Source organism: Helianthus annuus, chromosome 4, assembly GCF_002127325.2.
Source record: "Helianthus annuus cultivar XRQ/B chromosome 4, HanXRQr2.0-SUNRISE, whole genome shotgun sequence".
Classification (NCBI taxonomy): Eukaryota; Viridiplantae; Streptophyta; class Magnoliopsida; order Asterales; family Asteraceae; genus Helianthus; species Helianthus annuus.
The window spans coordinates 3,841,575-3,859,854 of NC_035436.2; the positions used below are offsets into that span (position 1 = coordinate 3,841,575).

The 18,280-nt window shown below is 36.8% G+C and overlaps 1 protein-coding gene across 1 annotated transcript; it reads right to left on the reverse strand.

Annotated features, from left to right (window-relative positions):
* Nucleotides 1-471: 471 nt before the first annotated feature.
* Nucleotides 472-1,890, reverse strand: LOC110932755. Its single transcript, XM_022176011.2, has 2 exons — nucleotides 1,388-1,890; nucleotides 472-1,132 (listed from the first exon to the last, which is right to left on the reverse strand). Exons 1-2 carry the CDS (start codon nucleotides 1,888-1,890, stop codon nucleotides 472-474), a joined length of 1,164 nt encoding a protein of 387 aa, XP_022031703.2.
* Between the last annotated feature and the right edge of the window lie 16,390 nt (nucleotides 1,891-18,280).

An 18,280-nucleotide genomic window follows, 5' to 3' on the forward strand; every position in this document is an offset into this window, starting at 1 on the left:
CACGGCTATATTTTGGATAAACGTAATAACGTCAAATCAGTTGGAGTTGGAGTGCCACCGACAGAACTACCAAATACATAACCAAAATTTGGTTACTACTCTATCTAAAGAGGGCTCTAGCAGAGATAGCATCACAAAAAGAAGCTTTGTTCTTCCGAACCTGAGATCTTCACCCCAAAGCTATTATTATTGTTTTTTTTTAAGAGAACTTCATTAAAACACACCCACAACCGAAAACCGGGAGGGGCAACAAACAACCAACTACATATTTACAAATTTACACCAATTCGACCACGAAACAGAACTGGACTTGGATCTATGCTTGAACCACAAAAAGCCTAAAGATCTAACTTCACTAAACACACCTTCCACCTTGACCTCTACATCCGAGAACACCGCCCTGTTACGAGCTAGCCATAGACACCAACACGAGATGAAAATGATACCTTGAACTATAACCTTATCCCCAGATTAAATGGAATTTGCTTTATGAATCTCCAACAAATCTTTAAATAAAAATGCAAAGATAGGAGGAATTCGGCACCAACGACTAATATTTTGCCACAGGACCACAGCCGTTACACAAGACGTGAAGAGATGCTCCACCGATTCAATCTCCAACTTGCAAAGAGGACAAGCCTCGTCACCCACAACAATGCCCCTACGCCGCAATGCATCGGCAGTGGGAATTCTGTTTAATTCCGCTCTCCAAACGAAAACGTTACACTTAATCGGGACCCATTTGCACCATTCGACCACATAGTTGCTGATGTTGTTGTTGACACCTTCCAAAACACACTTAACGGAGCTAACTGAAAATAAGCCGGAATGATCGGGAGTCCATTTCCAGTCGTCCATCCTTTCAATTAAGCAATCCGGAGCGATGGCTTCGTTGAGAGCTGACAACTCCGCCAACTCGTCAACCATGTCAGGCTCATGTTTCCAAATCCATACACCTAACAACCGATCACGCACCGAGCAAGTCTTAACAACTTCAAGCGCAAACAACTTAGGGAACACCTCCTTTAAAGGAACCTCCATCAACCAAGGATCCAACCAAAACAGTATACTATCTCCCCTACCCACCGATCCCCTAAAGTAATCACAGGGCCGAGAGATACCATCCAACAGCCTGTTGAAAATAGAAACAATACTATTCCAAACTCCTCCTAAAGATTTTTTGACAGGGAGAAACGACTAAGCTGGTCCGCCGTAGTGAATTGCATCCACCACCTTAACCCACATGTTATCTTTTTTCTTTTTTATATCTCCAACCCCACTTACATAGAAGAGCTTTGTTAATACTACTTAGTTTACCAAAACCCAACCCTCCAAACTTCTTAGGCAAAGAAACTTTATCCCACACCACCCAATGAGTCTTTCTAACCTCACTCGACCCTCAGCTCCCCACAGAAACTTTTTAATGAGGCTTTCCAGATCTTTAACAACTTTCAATGGCGCCTTATATAAGGAGAAGTAATAATTGGGAAGGCTCTCGAGGACCGAACGAATAAGCGTAACTCTCCCTCCTATAAACATCATAGCGGATTTCCAAAGAGCAAGCCTAGATTCAAAAATGTCATACACAGGCCTCCAATTATTTACACAGTTCATATTAGCCCCCAACTTAAGCCCAAGATACTTAAATGGAAGGGAATTCGGTTTGCAACCAACGACTTCTGCCTTGTCAATTAAACGAGACAAGGCTTCCATAACAGCAACAAAAAGAAACAGAGAAATGGGATCCCCTTGCCTCATCCCTTTACCACATTTAAACTCAAAAGTAGGCGATCCGTTAACCAAAACTGACGCACGAGCCGACGAAAGAACTCCCCATATCCAGTTACACCATCTAACCCCAAAACCCAATTGGTGAAAGACATCCACCATAAACCTCCAATTAATGTTATCGTATGCTTTCTCGAAGTCAATTTTGAATAAAAAGCTTTCTTTTTTTTGTATTTTAAGCCACGACCAAACCTCGTTAATAATAAGAGGCCCATCCAAAATATACCTATTCTCATGGTTCGTGGTACTCTCAAATACTGTAACATGGAACGGGATCGCAATTCGCTAGGTCTCTAAAATTTGGTACGAAGGGGTAGGCTTATTACGTGATTACATGATTTTGAATACCCAGCGCATAACTACGTGATTTCGAATACCGATTACGTGATTACATGAATTCATTATAGTATGTGTAACCACACTAAGTGATTATGTAATTATGTAACAATAGTTGAGTATGTATTATTACGTGAGTACGTGATTTTGAATACCCATTTCGTGATCTAATTATAGTATTTTATATGAAACACACTGAGTGATTACGTTATAAGCATAATTGTAATCACATTAGTTATAACAAATCATATTAAATGTGTAATCAAGTAATGGATTTATATTGAAATTGTAATCATGTAATGATTTATGTTGAATGTGTAATAACGTAATGGGTATTCAAAATCACATAGTTATGTGTTGTGTCACGGCCCCCGATCCGGTTTGACCCGTTTCCGGAGCCGCGGGACAGAAATCCCGTGATATTTGTTTAATTGAGTTTAGCAGCGGAAATTTTAACATCAGGATCGTTGTAAAGCTAAATATTTTTTCCCGATTATTTTTATTTCACAATTCGGGATAAAACCCGATAATTTACAATGCATAAGTTTAGTGATAAATCCTTATTTCAAAATATCTTTATTTATTTTATATTGAGCCACTATTTTAAGCTTGAAATGCTCGTCAGCACTTTTTCCTGATTTACAGCAGATCACCTGAAACATGTTTGAAAAAGGTTTTGTCAGCGGGGAAATACTGAGTGAATCATTCATTTTACTGAAAACGACACATTTGTTATAATTTACAGTATTAAGAGTTTTTACATATGTTTATTATCAACCAACATTCAAGAATAGGTATTTGTCACAGACCAGCTCTGTGACTGTGGTCATATCACCATTGGCTGTCCCAATGAGTGACGTATATCACTTTTCTTTTAGGCTCGCCCACCTAATGTGATTAAAACAATAGTAATGTGCACAATACCCCACATACCGGCTGTAGTTTGGTGATTACATAAACTTAATCACTGTAAGTATAACTTTTGGAAAATGATTTGGAGTATTGTAAAATAATTGATAAAAAGAGAATGACTCACATTGCAGATTTAGTACTGACAGAATATGATTTTATCCCTGTTAACCTAATTTCACAATAATGCACACAAAACAGAGTTAGTGATCAATACAGCAGTTACGATAACTTCCCGAGATCAAATTCTCTCAATGAATGACCAAGTGCAATACTTCAACTCATTTATCAAAATGACAAACGACAAAGTATAGTACTTCAACTCATTTATCGAATAATCGACAAACGACAAAGTACAATGCTTCAACTCATTTATCGAATTATCGACAAACGACAAAGCATAGCCCAATGTGGGCGGCACTTAGGCATTCCTTGGATATATCGATCCCGGAAATGAATCGTAATAGCGATCGAGTAATTACCCTGTTCCGCGGCAGCACCTTGATACTAGTGTGTGATTAATTGTAGTAAAATCGATCTAATTTGACGTACAGAAAGTGTTTGATCGAACTTGGAACATCATCAGTCGAATGCCAATGTCGGCTATTTATAGTGCAAAAATCGACTCACATACGGACCGTATGGCTTGACCTTTACGGTCCGTAAGGGACCTGGTTAGCTTACGGTCCGTAAGCCATAATCCTTACGGTCCGTAAGGGACGTGTTTAGGCTTGTAGACTAGCCTTCTCACTGGTGTAGCCTAGGTGACTCAACAACTAAATCGAATTCCAGTGCACACAACGAATTTTGAAGATAAATATCAATTAGGGTTTAACCCCCCTGAGTTTTAGGGGCCCTGATCCTGATTCCGATTATTCCGGAAATTTCAGGGTTAGTGCCAAATTATTTGGGTGTCTCAATTAGGGTGTTCTTATTGATTAATTATCATTCTAATTATTAATTTTAGTGAGAGTTGTTACATCCTCCCCACCTTAGGAAAAATCTCGTCCTCGAGATTTACTGAAACAGATGAGGATATTTGCGCTTCATTTCTGACTCCAATTCCCAAGTGTATTCTGGTCCTCTCTTGGAATTCCATTTGACTTTCACCAGTACAAGTCGTTTGTTTTTGAGAAATTTGACTTTCCGGTCTTCTATTTGTAAAGGTTTTTCTATGAATTTCAGTTTCTCATTTACCTCTATGTCCTGAAGAGGTACTACCAGAGATTCATCTGATAAACATTTCTTGAGGTTGGATACATGAAATACATCATGTACTCCAGTTAGTTCTTCGGGTAATTGTAACCGATAAGCAACTGGTCCGATTCGTTGAATCACTGGAAATGGTCCAACATATCGGGGACTCAGTTTTCCTTTCTTACCGAATCTGACTATTCCTTTCCAAGGAGATACTTTTAGTAATACTTTGTCTCCTATTTGGAATTCAAGTGGTTTACGACGATTGTCTGCATAGCTCTTTTGGCGATCTCTGGCTGTTTTCAATCTTTCCTTGATTTGAGTTATCTTATCTGTAGTTTCTTGCACAATTTCTGGACCGGATAATTGACTTTCTCCTATTTCTGCCCAACATACAGGCGTTCTGCATTTGCGTCCATACAGTGCCTCGAATGGAGCGGCTTCAATGCTTGAGTGATAGCTATTGTTATAGGAGAATTCAATTAATGGTAAATGGTTATCCCAATTACCTCCAAAGTCAATTACACATGCTCGAAGCATGTCTTCCAGAGTTTGGATCGTCCTTTCACTTTGTCCGTCGGTCTGTGGATGATATGCAGTACTTAGATTGAGTCGGGTTCCCATTGATTCTTGGAAACTTGTCCAAAATCGGGAGGTAAAACGACTATCTCTATCCGATACAATGGAGAGCGGGACTCCATGTAAGGATACTATTTCATCCACATATAGCTTGGCTAATCTTTCCATGCTAAAGGTTTCCTTTATTGGCAGAAAATGAGCTGATTTGGTTAATCGGTCCACGATTACCCAAATTGCATCATCACCTTTTCTGGTTTTGGGTAACTTAGTAACAATGTCCATTGTTATGAGTTCCCATTTCCATACAGGCATTTCTAACTGTTGCAGTAAGCCTGAGGGTTTCTGGTGTTCGGCTTTAACTTGTGAACAAGTTAAACACTTAGATACGTATTCAGCTATATCCTTTTTCATTCCTATCCACCAGAAATTCTTTCTTAAATCTTGATACATCTTATTATTTCCTGGGTGTACAGTATACCTAGATTTATGGGCTTCTTCTAAGATTTTTGATCTTAAATTTCCTTGTTTAGGTACCCAAATTCTGCTTTTGTGGAATTTCCACATTCCATCATTTCCTTGCTCTAATTCTGTTAGATAACCTTTCATTCCTTCGGCATCGTCCTTGATTGCCGTTTTCTGGATTTCCTTCACTTGTTCTCTTAAAATCTACTTGTAGATTTATTCTAAGAGCACGGACTCGTCTTTGCTTTTCATGGAACTTACGACTTAATGCGTCAGCAACTACGTTTGCCTTTCCTTCATGATATTGAATATCACAGTCGTAATCACTCAAGACTTCCATCCATCTTCTTTGCCTCATGTTTAATTCTTTCTGCCCGAATATATATCTTAAACTCTTATGATCTGTATAAAAAGTAAACTTACTTCCATACAGATAATGTCTCCAAATCTTAAGGGCAAAAACTATGGCTCTTAGTTCTAAATCATGAGTTGTATAATTTTCTTCGTGCTTTTTCAATTGTCTGGAGGCATACGCAATTACCTTTTTGCGTTGCATCAACACACATCTGTATCCTAATTTTGAAGCATCGCAATATACTTCAAAATCTTCTGTTCCTTCTGGTAAGGCTAAGATTGGTGCATTGGTTAATTTCTGCTTTAAGATTCTAAAGGCTTCTTCTTGTTTTGGTCCCCACTCAAACTTAGTGGCTTTACAGGTTAGCTTAGTTAATGGTACGGCTATCTTAGAAAAATCCTTAATAAATCGTCTATAATAACCGGCTAAACCTATAAAACTTCTAATTTCCATTGCAGTTTGTGGAACCTTCCAGTTGGTAATTGCTTCGATCTTAGCAGGATCTACATGAATACCTTCGTGATTTACCATGTGTCCTAGGAATTGCACTTCTTGTAACCAGAATTCACACTTTGAGAATTTAGCGTACAACTTTTCTTTTCTTAACAAAGTTAAGAGTGCATGTAAGTGCTGACAATGTTCGACTTGGCTTTTGGAATAAATCAGTATATCGTCAATGAACACGATTACAAATTTATCCAAATATGGTTTACAGATTCTGTTCATCATGTCCATGAATGCAGCTGGGGCATTAGTTAATCCGAAGGGCATGACTGTAAACTCATAATGACCATACCTAGTTCTGAAAGCAGTTTTAGGTATGTCTTCCTTTTGAACTTTCAACTGATGATATCCGGATCTTAAGTCTATCTTAGAGAAATACCTAGCTCCTTGTAATTGATCGAAAAGATCATCAATCCTTGGTAATGGATATCGATTCTTAATTGTAACTTTATTCAATTCTCTATAATCAATACACATTCTCATTGATCCATCTTTCTTTTTCACAAACAACACTGGTGCACCCCAAGGGGATGAACTAGGTTGTATAAATCCTTTGCTTAATAATTCATCTAATTGCTTCTTTAATTCTAGCATTTCGGTAGGAGCTAATCGATAAGGTGCCTTGGCTATCGGTGTAGTTCCTGGAATTAGATGAATCCTAAATTCTACCTCTCTGTCTGGTGGTAACCCAGGTAAATCTTCTGGAAATACCTCTGGGTATTCTGAGACTACAGGGATTTCCTTGAGTTCTTTGCCTTTAGTACAAATGATTACTGAAATCATATATACTATTCCTTGGTTCCGTTCATAATTAGCAACTTTCATTACTGATATGAACTTCAATGGTTTCCGAGGTTTATCTCCTGAAATCTTAATTATCTCTCCAGTGGGTGCTTGGATTTCTATAGAATTTCTATCACATATGATTTGAGCATGGTTGGCTATTAACCAATCCATTCCTAACACAACATCGAATTCAGCTAATTTCATAGGAAATAGGTTTGCAACAAATTTATGACCTGAGAGTTCTATTTCTACTTTTTGCAAAACCTGATTGATTTTAACTGAATTCCCATCTGCAGTTTCGACTGTAAAGATCTGCCTGACGGTAGTTAATGGTAACTTAAGAGCTTGACAAAACGAAGTGTTTATAAAACTTTGGTTTGCACCAGAGTCAAATAATATTTTGGCATAGATGTTGTGAACTAAAAACGTACCGGCGATCACATCCGGAATGAGTTCTGCTTCTTGAGTAGTCAGCTGAAATGCTCTAACATTCTTCTTAGTAGTTCCTTCAGCTGCCTTGGGTTTGTTGTCTACTGGGTTGATTAACTTAGGACATTCTGGTTTGATATGTCCAGCTTCCCCACAACTGTAACAAATTATGGATTTCTTTCTGCAGTTTTCTTCCCGATGTCCGGTTGTTTTGCAAAAATTGCAAATTCTATTACATTTTCCAAAATGTCTCTTTTTGCAAAATTTGCAGAATGGCATAGTTGAAGATTGCCCTGTTCCTTTCTTCTTGAAATTACTACTATTACCCATCCTAAATCCTTGGGTAATTTTCTGAGCTAATTCCTTCTTCCTATCTTCGTCTCGTGTGCGTATCAGCTCATCAGTAAAGGTGTTAGCTAATTCGACCGCATCGTCAATAGTGCGAGGTCTCGCAGCCTTAACGATATTGCGAATTTCGCTAATTAATCCCCAAATATAGCGAGAAATAAGTACTGGTTCTGGCGAAGCCAGATTAGGTACCACTCTCGCATATTCGAAGAATGTCGAAGTATAACCACGACAATCTACCCCGGTCATTCGATGATTGAGGAACTTATTTGCCATCTGTTCCTTCTCATACTCAGGACAGAATTTTCTTTCGACAAGATTTTTAAATTCGTCCCAAGTCATAGCATAAGCTACCCTTCTGCCTTTTGCCTGCAGCACTGTGTTCCACCATTCTAGTGCTCCTTCTTTAAACAGATTTGAGGCATACATGACTTGATCTTCTTTAGCACATTTACTTATTGCAATTACTGCTTCGGTTTTTTCTAACCATCGCAGTGTTGCAGTTGCTCCTTCGTTGCCTGCAAATTCAGCGGGTTTACAAGCAAGGAATTCTTTGAAAGTGCAACCAGGTGTTGCAGCTTTTCGCTTTTTAGGATGCTGTGTGTGCTGAGATTCATTGTCATGGTTTATATGATCATTGCCCCCATTTATACTATTACTGAAGTTATCTTCAGTAGTATGTTTACTAGGAACGATATGTTGGGGATCGTTTGGATTTTTCATAGCAGCAACGAACATTGGAATTGCGTTGGCTATTCCTTGGGCAACCATATTTTCAATATCTTGTTTGGTCATATATTGATCTTCTGGGTGTTGCTCTGATTGATTAACTTCATTTACTGGTTCGTTATCGTTATTTGCCATCTGATGATAATTTATTAGGAGTAATTAGCAATTAATAATTTACACAAATAATTGAACAATTTATAACACATAAAGTCAAAATTATCGATTTCTCGATTTCATGTTATATCCGTATAGTATGCATCAATACACACTGATATTTTACAACGTTTTATTCGTTATGTTACAACTGGTTTTACTGTTTACTTTTACTATTATACAAAGATAGTTTCACCATTCTCCTACTTGTCATTCTAGAAACGGAGTTCCCTCTCGTCATATTTCCAGGCAATCTGTCCCCCTATTTCCCTAATTCTATTCCCTGCATCCATCAACTCTTCACCGAAATGGCGAAGTTCAGCCAGGTTTTCATTACTCATTGGTGGATTGGGTAGGGGTTCTGGGTCGAATTGTGGAAGAAACGAGTAAGGGCTATTGACAATATTTTGGAATTGCCAATCGTTAGTCCACCACTCTTCCATTTCTACAGGTTGGTCATGGACTATTGGTTCAGTGATTGTTGGTGCAAAATTCATAGGGATTGGGTTTTGGATAGGATAGGTAAAGATACCTGTGTTGGCAGGTTGCATGGTTTCACATTTTTCTAGTAGAATATCTATCTGATCCTGAAAAATAACTCTTTTGTTTTGATTAGAACTCTCTCCCACTTCTACCTGAGTTGTCCTAGATCCTTGCCCTATTTCTATTTCTATTTCTTGAGAATACTGATCAAACTGTTCCTCCATTTGCCTAGACTCATTATTGGCTTCAATTTCTTGCTCTTGCGGATTAGGGTTTTCCTGGATTATAATTGCTTTTCCTTTTTCTAAAGGTTTACTAGTTCTAGGGGTTTTTGTAACTGACTTTTTCTTACGTATACGGCTTCCCCATACATAATTTTTCTTTGGTCTTCTTTTTGGTTTGGTCACTGGTGGAGTAGGGAATTTTACAGGTTGGTCCACATCAGCAAAGTATCCCGTAAATTCATGAGAAACTTCAATATTTACTGGGTACAGATTGAGGTTCTGAAAAGCTTCAGATATCTCGTTCATGCTGTGTAGCATATATGCAAAATGCACAAAATATCAAGTTAAAACTTTGGAACAAAGTTTATCAAATAACATGGAAGTTTTATTGCACACTATTTGTACAAATACAGAAAACACACTCAGATTCATTTCACTTTATTTATTTACTTATTGGGAAGTACGGCTTGCAAATTTTAGGGCATCTAAAGATTTGCATGTTCTGCCACAGTGGCTAACATATACAAATTTCTGTCACGGCCCCCGATCCGGTTTGACCCGTTTCCGGAGCCGCGGGACAGAAATCCCGTGATATTTGTTTAATTGAGTTTAGCAGCGGAAATTTTAACATCAGGATCGTTATAAAGCTAAATATTTTTTCCCGATTATTTTTATTTCACAATTCGGGATAAAACCCGATAATTTACAATGCATAAGTTTAGTGATAAATCCTTATTTCAAAACATCTTTATTTATTTTATATTGAGCCACTATTTTAAGCTTGAAATGCTCGTCAGCACTTTTTCCTGATTTACAGCAGATCACCTGAAACATGTTTGAAAAAGGTTTTGTCAGCGGGGAAATACTGAGTGAATCATTCATTTTACTGAAAACGACACATTTGTTATAATTTACAGTATTAAGAGTTTTTACATATGTTTATTATCAACCAACATTCAAGAATAGGTATTTGTCACAGACCAGCTCTGTGACTGTGGTCATATCACCATTGGCTGTCCCAATGAGTGACGTATATCACTTTTCTTTTAGGCTCGCCCACCTAATGTGATTAAAACAATAATAATGTGCACAATACCCCACATACCGGCTGTAGTTTGGTGATTACATAAACTTAATCACTGTAAGTATAACTTTTGGAAAATGATTTGGAGTATTGTAAAATAATTGATAAAAAGAGAATGACTCACATTGCAGATTTAGTACTGACAGAATATGATTTTATCCCTGTTAACCTAATTTCACAATAATGCACACAAAACAGAGTTAGTGATCAATACAGCAGTTACGATAACTTCCCGAGATCAAATTCTCTCAATGAATGACCAAGTGCAATACTTCAACTCATTTATCAAAATGACAAACGACAAAGTATAGTACTTCAACTTATTTATCGAATAATCGACAAACGACAAAGTACAATGCTTCAACTCATTTATCGAATTATCGACAAACGACAAAGCATAGCCCAATGTGGGCGGCACTTAGGCATTCCTTGGATATATCGATCCCGGAAATGAATCGTAATAGCGATCGAGTAATTACCCTGTTCCGCGGCAGCACCTTGATACTAGTGTGTGATTAATTGTAGTAAAATCGATCTAATTTGACGTACAGAAAGTGTTTGATCGAACTTGGAACATCATCAGTCGACTGCCAATGTCGGCTATTTATAGTGCAAAAATCGACTCACATACGGACCGTATGGCTTGACTTTTACGGTCCGTAAGGGACCTGGTTAGCTTACGGTCCGTAAGCCATAATCCTTACGGTCCGTAAGGGACGTGTTTAGGCTTGTAGACTAGCCTTCTCACTGGTGTAGCCTAGGTGACTCAACAACTAAATCGAATTCCAGTGCACACAACGAATTTTGAAGATAAATATCAATTAGGGTTTAACCCCCCTGAGTTTTAGGGGCCTGATCCTGATTCCGATTATTCCGGAAATTTCAGGGTTAGTGCCAAATTATTTGGGTGTCTCAATTAGGGTGTTCTTATTGATTAATTATCATTCTAATTATTAATTTTAGTGAGAGTTGTTACATGTTGGGTATGTAAAATCATGCAATCACGTAATGGATTATTGTGTATTCAAAATCCTATAGTTTTTTTAAGAAAACTATAGCAATAGGTCGCTCGGATTAAAGAGAATGAAATGATCATTAATACGGTGTAATTTAAAAAAAATATATTAACGTATGTAAAGTTATAGTTGTTTGAAAACCAATGGAGGAAGTTGTTCACTTGAAAAATTACTAGAATACCTTTCCTGCCAATGACACTTGTGAATTCCTCATTCTCACGTATGTTTCGCATGGAATTATTGTCTTGTATAGCATCCTTTCTCGTAAGTAAACTAGACTAGAAAAATATGTAAGTTAATTTTGATAAAATGGAATAAGAGAAAAAATATCAATGAATTCCTCATTCTCACGTATGTTTCGTGTAACAACAGGACCAGTATTGTCACTTAATGAAATTATAAACAAGGCATTATAGAAGTATAAAGGTCATTTCTTAATAAATACAAAAACTCAGGGACCAGTTGTGAAATATCTCAAACATTCAAAACAAGAAACAGTGCTTCATCCCTTTCGATTTTCCGGCCGGTTTTTCCGGCGACGATTCCGGCAACTCCGGAACCTCGTTTCAATGCTTTTTCAGTCCGTTTTTCAGCGATAAACCCTATCTCCATCTTAATCCGCAAGAATCATCGCTTATTTCGCGTTATTTTGATGTTTATCTCAAAACCCACTTCAACATTCCAATCATAACACACTTCTACCACCTACACTGCCTCAAAGTAGTATAAATAGAGGTCCCTACATGCGATTCCTTTAACGCCCTGCTTCTTCATACTTTCCATAATTAGAAAACGTTGTTTGTATTTATATTTTTGGAAGTCTTGTGTTCTTGTCTTCGTCTTTTCGTTGTAATCATTGTAAAATCCAAGACTTGGATCATGATAAAATTCGTATTTCTTTACATTCATGTTATACACATTTCATACATGTTCATACGTTCGAATTAATTAAACATCTGATACTTTAATCATAATTCGTGCAGAATGCGTTAAACTTACAAACATGTGACTTATATGCTCAATTTATGCGAATACGATACTTAATCTCGATAAACATACTTATTTATACTTGTTTATATTTATTTTTTATAATTTAATTACATTACATACCTTTACATATGGTTCTTTATACATAAAACACCCTAAAGCACCTTAAAACATAAGTACAATGACTAAATTTGCCAAAATAACAAACTTGAACCACCAGCCCCTTGCTCGCGGCCCGCGACTTGGAGCTCCATTTGGCTTGCACCCCGCGAGGGTGCTAGATCCGCAGATGTGTGTTTCAGCCGCGATTATTGGTCCATTTTGTGTTATTTAGATGTGTTTCTTGCACTTAATGAACCCAACAACCAACCTAATCATTCCCTATAAAACCCAAGCCTCCTCCACTCATTTTTCACTTTTCAAACTCACTAATCTCACTCTCAAACACTCAAAAACTCAGCTGGAAATCATAGTTTATTGACTGTTCGAGATTTGGTGTAGAGGGTAATCTAATACGTTCAACAAGATGTCCTTCATGATGTTCTTAAGCGGGCAGTGATCTCGGCCAAAAAGGAAGCCCCGGTGAACTTCTTGACCAATCCATTAGAAGGGAGATCTACCCTACGGCCCACCGAGATTCTTGTTTTTGGATGGGAAGGAGGGAAACAAGCGTGCGTCAATTTGACAGGTGTGTCCTCCCTCATTGGGCTAAGGGACCACGGGTTTGTGGAGGGCCAGGTGATAACCAAGGCAGAAGCGGGCAAAGTAGCTAAGCATGAAAAAGCTTGCATCGAGAATCAACACGTGTTCGTCCCGTTCGCTTTCGATACCATTGGGGCTCTCGCCCCTGACGTGGTGCGGTTCCTCACGCGGGTTCAGTAGGTGGTAAGCAGTAACACCACGCATTTTAAGGGGCATAATTTTGTGTTTAGCAGGGTAGGGTTTGCTAGAATGGGGTAGCGGCATAGCTTGTTGCTCGTCTACCTGCTATTAGTCTGTATTCGTTTCTATTTTAAGCTATGTAAAATTTTGCTCAATACTGAATCGTACCTGTACCGAAGGTTAGGGGTGTGCATGAGTCGGTTTGGTTCGATTTTTAGAATTAACCATAACCGCTAGCTTCGTTTATGGAATTCCTTAACCATAACCGAACTTTGGTTATGGTTAATCGGTTATAGTCCGGTTTTCGTTAATTAACTAAGATTTATCCCAGGGATAGAAGCATGGTTAAAGCACTTGATCCAATAAAATTAAGGGAGAAACGAGTGGCGGACCCATGAGTTATTTTCTGGGGTGCGAACGAGAGGTTTAACAAAATTTTCAAAGGGTGTGATCGGGATTTTGCCCTATAAAATACACTAATTTTTTTCAATGGGTGCGCTCACCCACCCAGCCCTCTACCTAGACCCACCCCCGGGAGAAATACAATATGTAAGTTTCACGCATGCCAAATAAAATAAACACTTTCGTGAAAATTAGGAGAAATTAGTCAACGAGTAAGAATGTGGTAAGAACCACGAAGCAGGCGTCCATTTGAGTATTGGGTGCTATTATGGTAATAAACCCCCACATGAGAAAAGTAATTATATAACTTATGTTCCCCTTAAAATCAAATGGTTCCTAAAATCTATCTCCATCGTTGGATGAGACTGAAATCAAATCTCAGCCCTTTAAAAAACCTTCTAGAAGGAGAGGTTTCTGGGTGGTTGTGATGTCCAGTTTTCCTTCTTCAACAGTTTTATTCCTCATTTTTTCTCAAGCCCACGTTGATAGCAATAACCACTCACTACCATGACATTTGATTTATATATTATCATGTTTATTCTATATTCATTTACATTCGTAAGGAGAAAATCTACCATCGGACACAACCACCACTAAGGCGATCTCGCCACCTCTCAATCGACAGCCATTACCGCTCAATCGGTCGTCAATGCCACCCAATCGACCAGCACAACCGACAAATCCACCATCTGCTAACCACCACTGGTATGCTGTCCGCCATTGTAAGTAGTTATAACTTTAATTATACTTTTGATATTGCTACTTTTGTGTTAATTTAGTGCATTTAATTAACAATTTTAAGATTTGATTGTTCGTGTTTGTGGGGGTAGTATTAGTATGATTCTATGGAAGCTAATTTTCATCCAGAAGTTATAAGTGAGCCGACGCTAAACTCATATCTGGTAAATTAAAATTCATTGTTTTAAATTATAATGTTGCTTGTGTGTTTGTCATTGAAGAGTGTGTTTATAGGGATAAACTTGGCTTATGATGAAATTTTTCAACACGATTCTCTTGGGTACAGGGGAATAAACCCTCAACAGAGTATGCCAAGTGTCACAGCCCCCGACTCCACCCTGGGAGCGGGAGTCGCGAGCTAGTAAGATAGTATCACTATTTATTAATTTGGCAGCGGAAAAGTTTTCATTAGGACCGTAGTTAGGAAATAATTTTAGAGTTTGTAAAACACCAAACTTTTAATATTAAACAAATGGGCTAAAACTCATATTCAATTCAATTGTTTTTATAGGGATAAACCCAAATAAATAAAACATAAATTTCTTCTTTTATTTAGGTATTTATAGCCACTTTATTTAAACCTTTAGTACTCCATAGCTCCCTCCTATTATCTTTACAACAAATTACCTAAAACATGTTTTGAAAACATTTATCACTATTTGTATTTATACTGGCGAGTTCATTCCATTTTTATAAAAATATATTGTTATACTTTATAGCATCAAGGTTTTTATATCTATTTATATTTACCCAAAAACTCAATCATTATTTGTCACATGGTGGCAGTTCCGATGTGACGGTGGTCATATCACTTATTGGCTAATTTTCGTCCAATAGTGCAGTTTGTCAAGTAATAGATATATACTATATCTTACTATTATGCAAAGGTATTTGTCACTAAGAAATTCCCGTGAGAGTGGTCAAATCATCGTTGATCATTCTTTCAACTAGTGACTCTTTCAACTAGTGACTGGGGTTGTATCATTGTTGATCATTCTCTCAACTAATGACTGGTCACATCACTGTTGATCTTTCTCTCAACTAGTGACCCTGGTCATATCACTGTTGATCATTCTCTCAATTAGTGATTCTGGTCATATCATTGTTGATCATTCTCTCAACTAATGATTCTAGTCATATTTCTGGTCATATCACTGTTGATCATTCTCTCAACTAGTGACTCTGAACTTAATAGTGTCTCATGACATTACTTTGTCAAATATATTTTCTATGACATAAAACCAATTAGCCCAGAAAATGATGTATATCATTTTCTGTCAAATTAATAGCTATAACTTTATCAGATATAATATGTTAATTAAATAATTATGATGTTATTATTTAATATTTTATCGTGACTAAGATTTAAAATATAACCTTAGTATATTAAAAGTAGAATATAATATATTTGACATATTTTATTATGTTATAAATTATTTTATAATGTTAATAGTAATTTAGATTTATTAAATATATTTTCTTTAATTTAACTAATATACTTTGATAGTGATTAATACAACTCTATTCAATAAATATATTTTTTTAATGTAACTAATATACTTTGATAGTGATTAATACAACTCTATTTTATATACACACTATTTAGATTTATTTCAATCATACATTAAATGTATTAGTTATTTAATGTAAAAATAAAATTAGTTATAGGCTATGGCCACTGGGGCACAATTTCCCCCGTGCTTGTGGTCATGCTACTATTGACTAACTTTTTTGCCAATGGTAACGAGGTTCAAGTAATGTATAAAATCTCTCATAACGGCAGTTATTGCAGAATACAAAAATTTAATCACTGTAAGTATAGCTGATAAATATTTAGGATTTTGGAAAACATTTTTAAATATAATTGTATCACAAAAAGGTGATAAAAGATAGGGCTGTAAACGAACCGAACGTTCAGCGAACAGTTCGTGAACCGTTTGGCGGGAAGTTCGTTCGATTAGCTTAACGAACGAACACGAACAAAAAATTTTGTTCGGTTAGCTTAGCAAACGAACACGAACATATGTCTCGTTCGTTCGACTGCGTTCGTGAACATTCGGTAAGATGTCCGGTTACGTTCGTCTGTGTTCGTTTGATTATATTAAAACATAATAAATAATAAACTTTTTATCTAAAGATATTGAAAACTTGAAACCCTATTTTTTTCTAAGTTAGCTAAAATTTGGATATGCTAAGACATTTTTGAGGATAATTATGTCTAAGTTAGTTAAAGTTGATTCATCGTTTGGTGGTGTATTAGACTTCTTTTGTTTTGATTTATTATTTAATGGTTATATTTAACTAGGGTAATGCTCTACAAGAAACCTTAGATTTTTAGAAAACCTTGAAAACCAATCACATGGCCTACATTTGGCCACATGTCCCACCCAACTTCATCTCCTTTTTTGCTTTTGAGGGCACTATAGTAAATTTACATATGCCTACCCCACCCCAAAGATCTATTGACCAACATGATTTAACACCATCATTAATGTACCCATCACATCATTCTCATCATTCATCCTCCATTTCGTTTAGTATATTTCAAATTAAATTTTTTTTTCAAAATATCTTCATCTTCCTAAACAAGTTCTTTAATACTAGATCGACCATTAATATACTATGGAGCATTCAACTTCCTAAACAAGGTCTTTACTTCGATCTTTACCCACCTCACATCTAGATGTACTTTCAAAACTTCATTTCTTTACCTTTTAGCTTCCCCCATTTCCAAACTCCATGAACTTCATCTCTGTTTGTTGAAAGCTGATTCCGGGTGTGTTCATCTTCATCTCACGTCGTCATCTTCATCTCGGGTGTGCTCATGCTTGTTGAAAGCAGATTTATAGAGTGAGAAACAACAATCTTCATCATGTTCATCAAGAACACCAAGAATACACAGATATAAGCAAGTTGGAAGATCTTCATCGTGTTCATCGCACGGTTCTAGATCCGGTTAGTGTTTTAGAGAGAGAAAGTTGCTGCTTTAGAGAGAGAAACAACAATCTCTTGAGTATTATTTTGAAAAATCATTTTCACACTTGATGTTTTTGTTAAAATAATTGTTAATAGTTTTTTGTGTAGTGGCTGTTTTATAGAGGAACACGATTTTTTGTTAAAATGGTTCTAAAAAGTGGTGCATGTTTATGTAATTTGTAGGTTTTTATTTTTGTGTTAAAAAGTTTGTCATTGGTTTGGTTGCTTGTTTAGGGCTTTTGATCTCTGAACAGTAATTGTTTTTTGTTGGTTTGCTTAATTCTCAAACAATGTGGATCTGATTGCAATTTTGAACATCGTCCCCTAATACATGTTACACTTTATCCTATTAGACATAGCCATACAGTTTAAATTATTATAGTTATGACGTGTTTAACACATGCTCGATTTTTTTATTTTAGACGTCTAATAATCGGCACATCTGTTTTTAAAAACGAAAAGCCAAGTTTGTCTTACAGCTCAACCAACGTAACACGTGTTATAGTCTGAACTCCTGTTTCACAGCTAAGCCAAGTTTGTCTTACAACACAACCAATGTAACACGTGTTATAGTCTGAACTTCTGGCTATGAATGTGTTAATATTTATGTCTGGTTAACGACTTAACGGTTATCTTATCTTTTTGTTATTAGGACGGTGATGGATTCAAGGGAAATAAGATCCAATTCTCAGGACCGTTTGGTTTCGTCAAACGTGGATCAGATGCTCAAGGATCATGATCATGTTTATGTTACAGCACAACACAACTAACACGTGTTATAGGTTGAACTTCTCGGACATGCATGTGTTACATGTGACATGAAAACACATTTTTATAACTTCCCTGGCATACGCACACCCACATCATGGTGTTTTGCAAACCACTTTCATATACATGAATACAAGTCGGGTTA

Excerpts from the sequence above, each read along its gene's own strand:
- LOC110932755 (XM_022176011.2), bottom strand. The coding sequence starts at position 1,890 with ATGGTGGATGTCTTTCACCAATTGGGTTTTGGGGTTAGATGGTGTAAC. Across the intron at positions 1,133-1,387 it reads GGAGCTGAGGGTCGAGTGAG|GCTGTTGGATGGTATCTCTC; the intron begins GTTAGAAAGACT and ends TATTTTCAACAG.